This window comes from Scylla paramamosain, chromosome 14, assembly GCF_035594125.1.
Source record: "Scylla paramamosain isolate STU-SP2022 chromosome 14, ASM3559412v1, whole genome shotgun sequence".
Taxonomy (NCBI): Eukaryota; Metazoa; Arthropoda; class Malacostraca; order Decapoda; family Portunidae; genus Scylla; species Scylla paramamosain.
Window position 1 is genome coordinate 25289923 of NC_087164.1, and position 7765 is coordinate 25297687.

A 7765-nucleotide genomic window follows, 5' to 3' on the forward strand; every position below is an offset into this window, starting at 1 on the left:
ACACACACACACACACACACACACACACACACACACACACACACACACTCACCTGATCCACGTACACCGCCCGCTGGTGCCGGTTATCCCTCGCCCACGCTGTCGCCGACAGAATGATGACCAGACCAGAGGACACGATGCACAGGATGGCGACACACATGAAGCTCACCACGTACACTTGCACGTAAGGGCGCCGCGAGGAACACACTCCTAAAAACCCAGCCAATCCTGCCACTGCGCCTGCCCAGAGTCCCACACCGAGCGTGGCCATGGCAGCATTGAGGACCAGCGCCAGCGCCCCAAGGACCACCATGAGGATGGCCAAGAAGAGTTTGATGAGTCCCAACGACAGTGCCAACTTGGCGGGAAAGAAATGTCCTTGGGGATCCGTGGTGTCCGCCGTGCCGGACACTGACCTGAGGGAACGCCAGGTCAGCCCTCCTCCACTGACGCCCACCCCGACATGGCTGCTAGTACCTCGGCTGCTGGCTCCCCGCCGTCCGCCACTCCGCCCCCCAGCAGTGCTGGTGCTGGTTTTCAGCAACACCGCCCGCAACGACTCCCCGCCAGCCATTGCTGCTCCCCTTTAAGTCAACAAAGTTTTTCCTGGTGCCCACAATAGACGTCACCACCTGGACACCATTACTCCTGCCAGGGCACCGCGCCACTGTGTGTTCCGCGCTTCACCAACACAAGTCTGGGTCACAAGTCCCCGTCAGGGTTCATCGGCAGTAACTCGCGCCAGGCTCAAGCCAGTCAGGAGTCTTGCGAAGCAGCGCGCCACAACCCTCACTCTGATCTGGCTGTGGGAAGACTAACGCGCAGCGCGGTCGCGGGGCCGAGGCCCGCAACCGAGCCACGAAGCCGCGGTGCCGGGCTAGCCGTGCTCTTGCGGTCGCTGGTGGTAGCTGTTGTTACGAAGAGGATAGGGAGGAAAGTCCATCCCTCTGAACGCTGCGTCCCCCGTCATCCTTGTCGTTCTCATCGCTGTCTTATACAAGCCCTTGTCCTTATCAGTATACATAAAGTCCATTGCACAGTAATTAATTTCATTAGTAAACCAAGTAACACCTTTTCTAGAAATAATTTAAATTTGCAAACCATACGATGTAACAATGTCAAGTAGAACTGTTATTGTTGAGTTTTCAGCATCTTAGTGATGAACAGGCCGCTCTGTCAAACACTTCTTGTCCATGCTGCGTAATGTCCCGCTCCAGTGGTACAGACTGCGTTGGAATGCGCCTTATGAAAAATGCTCAAAAAAAAAGGGTGCGTCTGAGGCCAACCCGAGCTGCAAGTCACGGTCCAGTCTGCTTTTGCGCTGCGTTATCATGTCGCTCTGATCCTTAAAGGCTCATGCGGCAAGGCTCAAACCTAATGACTTCAAATCATTCGTAGTAAAGTTTTATGGCAGCGAATATTTACAGGCTATATGTACAGGACACGTACTGGCGTGACTAGCATATGTACGGCCACCGTGGTTCCACGGGAAGCCCCTTGCCCTTCTCTTGGAGCAAGGCTGGACTGACTGGCGCCCGCTCAGCAGGGAAGCTAGATGATTATTTAGAAAAATGTGTGATGGATGCATTTACGTTATACACATGATAAATGTTTTACAGTATTCGAGACTTGAAAGTTCCATTTCAAAACAGGACAAAAGAAAGAAGCTAACTCCCAGGAGTGAGACTGAGAAGCAATTAACAGAAACATCCTGACGAGGACACAGGTGACATCATGACATGTGATCCAGAAGGTCCTCGTCTAAAAGCTCTTTTTTTTTTTTTTTTTATCACATTGAAGTCAGACAGCGTCTCGTTGGCAGCCATCCTGTTTACGTGATAGGTCGACTGAGGCCATAGCTTGCTGCTACTAGAAAAGAAACTTGTCTGACATTCAGGAGTGACTACCATTGTGAGGCGCGGGTGCTACTGTTGCTCTACGTCAGCTTTGCCTCATTCTCTGTTCTACACTGAAACTTTTGGTTTCATATAAGGCTACTTGGGCTTTATTCTGTTAATCAAAAGCAGAGAAGCAGAGAAACATATCCTATTGAGCAGAAAACTATCAATGGGCAAAGAAAGAGGATAGCAATCATTGCATCATTCGACGCTCCTCAGAGCAAACAATGGATCAGAAAGAAGCGGATCACGTTCACCAATGAATTAAAGTGTTAAAGCCATGTTGGAAAAAAGAACGGACAAAAAAGGAATTAATATAGACGCAATAAGGCATGGAACGATGGAAGTAAATGGAACTGCTGTAGAAGACTCCAAGTTTGCTTTATACTACTGAAACTCATCAAAGTAAGAACGCCTCCATGAAAAAGTAACCTCTATGAAGCATTTGAGCTATGTGATTTTTTTTTTTTTTTTTCAGACCCTAAGACGAAGCGTTAAGGGCGAAGGGCAGCAAGTTCCCCTGTGCTGGACGTGAGACGTAAACTTGATGATCACCACCACCACCACCATCACCACCACCAGCACCACAACAATAACCCACTGCATGTTTTTTTTGTCTTTGGTAAGTGAGAGTTTAAGATCATTCCCCGTATAAACAGAATCTATTTACACACACACACACACACACACACACACACACATTAACTATAGCATCCAGTTCTCGAGGTGGAAGGAAGCGCCTGCCATCATTATCATAATCATCATCAGCACCATCGTCGTCAGTGACCGTCGTGAATTGTTTGACCTCTCATTCTCTTTCATCTTTCTTGGAAGTTCGTTTCTCTGTTTTTCACTATTTTTTCAAGTGTATCTAATTCTTAGTTATCTCTCTTTGCTTCAGTCTCTTTTTTTCCTTCCTGCGTTTCGTGCCTGTGCCATCATGAAGGCAAGGTCTCAGTGACGTCTTATATTTTGTGATATGTCATGCATGCAATTTACTGACACTGCCTTATATAGAAATCTAACACACACACACACACACACACACACACACACACACACACACACACACACACACACACACACACACACACATACACACACTTATATACAGTGGGGTACTTGGCATATGACGTACTTGACTTACGGTCATTTGACAAAAAAAAAAGATAAATAAATAAATAATAATAATAATTAATTAACTAATTATATATATATATATATATATATATATATATATATATATATATATATATATATATATATATATATATATATATATATATATATATATATATATATATATATATATATATATATATATATATATATATATATATATATATATATATATATAATGGGTGGGTTGGGGAGACGGTGGTGTACTTTTGGTTTAGTATCGTGGTTCCATTTTTTAATAGTTACTGCTGAAAGGTTACAGTTTTTCATTCTGGAGTTCTCATCGTTTTCTATGAATATTTTTTTGCACACTTTTGTCTTTAACAATGGCTCCTTATTATTATTATCTTTTTCTTATCACGATCAGCTTTCTTTTGATAATGAGAAATGACAACTTGTTTGGTGTACTACGACCTGTTTATCATATCAAGGATACCTTTCCTGACATTGATAATTACAGAACAGAACTTCATTTTGCGTGCATTGAATTTCATGTAGATACTGAGTGCCGCTATCATGGTTCACAAATCTGTGTTATACATCCATGTACTGCATTATTCTTTTCTGAACTTTCTGTTTGTCCTTGAATGTAGAGAGTCATTTCGAGTCGATGTCACTGAAATGGGAAACATACTAGACATGCAGAAATCTTACAAAGAGCAAAAACAGTGTTTTAATTACTAGGCGAAGCGAATTGCGGTATTATGTTTAGCATAAGTATAGTAGAACGAGATAACGCGGGATGCACTTAGATTTATGAAAACAAAGTTTTCACTTGTCAATATTCGGTGATCGCCGCTGAAGTAACAGGAATTTATTTATTTATTTATGTGTTTTCTTTACTGATGAGTAAAATAATGGTAAGACAGACACAAGAATGACAAAATTAAGTTTTCTACCGTGTCTCCATCATGTCTCTAAAATTTATTATTTAGCAGATGCAAATATAAGGAATACCCATGGATTAGAAGTACCTATTCTGAATGACAAGCAACATTGTTAATATAAATCTTGTTTGTTTTATATCGCTAAGTTAGCCCCGCGACATGGGTTGAATGGACCGTTTTCTTTGTGGTGTAGGTGAGTAAAATGTGGTTTGTCAGGGGTTACTATGACAAGAAGGCCTGGTGACGGCAAGGAAGTTAAAGACTAGTTTACTTGGGTGACGGAGAAATGAAATGATATCTGGGATGTACTCGTACTGACTAAGTTATTGCGATGGTGTGGCGCTGTATTGTTACCAGCTGTCTGTAACCTTCTGCTCTTGAAATAACTATCTGAAAAAGACTTAGTTTCAATGAAGCAGGATTTTGTTGTAGCTTTTAATCAGTTTTTTTTTATTTGCGACATCGAAGAAAATGGAGTGTTTTCTAGTAGAGGCAACGTAAATGAGGATAGTAATAATGATAATAACAATGATAATAAATAGTCTCGAGCAAGTCTTTCCGGGAAATTCAACGGCCGCTGAGAGAGTGATCCATGAAGTGAGTCGGCTCGTACAATCCGGTGTCTGTCCTTGTTTGTAACATGTGGTCTTAACAATATTTTCAAGGGAATTCCTTAGCCTGTCCTGTGCTGAATGTTGTCACTCCTTTGTGGTCCTCATCTAAGTTGCTGTACTCGTATAAAGCTGAGGATGCTGCATATTTCCACGGTCTGATGTTTTAAGGGTGTGTGACTGCGCGATCCTTTCTCAGTATAGCTTTGCACAATGTTAAGAGCACAATTTAAAGAAAAAAAATATATGTTGCTATAATCGTTGGTGAGAAGAGTATATCATTACTATTGTTATTATAATGATAAGCTCGACAGTTCCGTTATTCTTGTAAACGCCTTACTTCTTACTTCAGCAAGGGGCAAGGGCCAAGGGCAACAAAAATTGCAAAAAAAAAAAAAAAAAAAAAAAATTGGCCCACTGAGGTGCCTGTCCCCGTACAGAGTCGAAAGCGTTAATCAAAAATGTATGTAGTTTTGTGTGAAGCAAGAGAGTTGTCTTTAGAGGGCAGGCTGTGATTGTGACTGCTGTGACTGTGTTGTGAGACACAAAGAGAAACGTTCAATGAGGTCACAGCTGGATTTAGCGATAAGCTCACAGCACCACCTGGTCCACTGTTTTAGACTTCACTGGGAGTCATTATCGTTTCGGCAGGTGTCTACTGCCTCCTCCTTGAAAACTTGTAACTCATTTTTCACTTGTTCCCATACCAGTTATTCCCGTCCTATATTTCTGCTTGGTCACTCACGTACACATTACTGGCATCAGAAATTGAGTTCATTTTGCTTTTGCAACATAGGTTGGGAAGTGACAGACAGGCTCCGCCACCTCCCCTTCGCGGCACAGACCACAGCCTCACCTTAGCAGGTTTCATCATCACGCAAGTCACTGGAAAATCATTGTACTTGTGCACCACATGTCTTTAATTAATATGTCAAGAAAAAAAAAAATGAAAAATTACCCTAAAAACCAGTAACTTACCGGAGAGCAATTTTGGGTGTGCCAGGCTCGGGTTGATGACCTCCCTCCTTCGCCTCCTTGAATGGGCGTAATCTGGGAGACACACACACACAAACACACACACACACACAAAATAAATAAATAAATAAATAAAATAAATAAATAAATAAATGAATGAATGAATAAATAAATAAATAAATGAAAAAATAAAAAAATTGTATGTGTCATCTACCTACGGTCGTCTGCAGGTCACCCAGCCAGCCGTTCCCCTACGGAAAGAGCTCGGAGCTCATAGTGACCGATCTTTGGGTAGGACTGAGACCACTCACACACCACACCAGGACAGAGAGGTCACAACCCCCAGAGTTACATCCCGTACCTACTTGTTGCCAGGTGAACAGGGGCTACACATCAAGAGGTTTCGCCCATTTGCCTCGCCCAGCCCATGTGTGTGTGTGTGTGTGTGTGTGTGTGTGTGTGTATGGACTGGTGGTGACAACAATAAAGAATAGCAAGTGATCTACTACTAACTGAAGCGCAGTAGTATAAAATGCAGATGGTAAAGAAAAAAATAAAAATAATAATGATAAAAAATAGATACTCGTGAACAGATAAATAAATAGGGAAATGAATAATCAAGTGAATAAATAAATAAATAGATAAATATAGAAATAAATGAATAAATAAGTTGAGTATCAGTACCATATTCAGTAGCAGATTTACCATTCACGGCGTGTCTCTGAACTGAGGCGCAGCAACAAGCGATGCACCACCTTGTCACTGTCTCAGGCGTTTTGAAGATGTACGCATGAGGAATTAAGGGCAGGAATTTGACCCTTACGCTTACCAGTAGCTGTTAAGTATGACTGTGCTGAGTCCTTGACCTACAGCTCGCCAACTCATCCAGTGAACAGGAGCGCCAAAAATGTTAACAATAGAACAGTGTGAATTGTTGCAAAGTCAAACCCCACGCCATTTATTGAGGTAGACTGGCCAGTATGAAGTATGTTATGAATATAGGGATGCAATAATGTAAACAAAAAAAAGAAAGAAAAAGAAAATCTCCGGATAGTGTTGCGTCATTACTCGTGCAGTTGAAACATACTTGCATGAGGCAATAAGACTCTGACACCAATGAACGTGATAGTAAAGAAGGAATAAGCTTTATTTTTTTTTCTTGTGTGCGAACATTTTACCTTCGTCACCGTCGAGTGCACCTCGTCATGTCGTGACCACGATGTTTTCTCCCGTAGGAATGTCATGTAGGTGCATTTTGGTTCACTGGTCAGTGGTTGGTCGCGTTAAGAAACTCACTGTATTGTTGAGAACTTTTGTCCGGAACCTGAGCAACACTTTACCCATTAATGTTAAAGATTCAGTGTGTTGATGTGATGTTTGATGAATTACTTAAGACTAATAATCTGTCACTATGGCGCTTTACTTATGCATTACAGTATTTCGTTGGTCTAGTCTGGTGTCGACCATAAATAGATGATAAGCATAAAGTTAAAAAAAAATATTCTGAAACTTGAAGAAATTGATTACCTTTGATTACTTAGAGAGAGAGAGAGAGAGAGAGAGAGAGAGAGAGAGAGAGAGAGAGAGAGAGAGAGAGAGAGAGAGAGAGAGAGAGAGAGTGTGTGTGTGTGTGTGTGTGTGTGTGTGTATTTTGACAGGTGAGAACAGACCAGCATTATAGCTTACAGCTCAGCCACAACTGCCACCACTCTGGAAAAGTTGTTAAGGGACCGTGCGAAGGGGCTGTTAAATGGCCACAGGGAGGGGTAAAGGACCACGCAGAAAGGGTGTGTAAGCTATTAAAGGACAACACGGCTGGGGTGTTACGGGACCACAAGGAGGGACAGTTAAAAAACACAAGACTCTGAGTAATGGTCTTCTTTGGGGTTCAACGATGGATACCACACATCTCACGGCATGACTCGAGTATGGGGATGTCTTTGCCAGGCGTCCTGTCTTCGAGTCACAGTAAGGCGGCATCTCTAACTTTTTTACCTCTTTTGTCGTGGAAGTTTAAATTTGTGTTTTATTAAAAGAAACAATGATTTTCTCGAGGTATTTTCAGTATTACTGTATAACTTTCTCAGGGGACCATGAGAGCAGTGAGAACGAATGCAGTGTGATGAACCAAAGACCAAAGGCAGCCCGCTATCCTAATGTCAGCTCCAGCACTCTTCATAGTAATGCACTACGGTGTGCTAATCTTCATGCTTCC

General features: G+C 42.2%; 1 protein-coding gene across 1 annotated transcript in view; it reads right to left on the reverse strand.

Moving 5' to 3' along the window:
* Nucleotides 1–836, reverse strand: part of LOC135107059 (uncharacterized) — a 34959-nt gene extending 34123 nt beyond the window's left edge. The window contains exon 1 of the mRNA XM_064016662.1: nucleotides 53–836. Coding sequence (XP_063872732.1) covers nucleotides 53–574 — 522 coding nt within the window. The 5' untranslated portion in view covers nucleotides 575–836. The remainder of the gene's footprint in view (nucleotides 1–52) is intronic.
* Nucleotides 837–7765: the final 6929 nt, after the last annotated feature.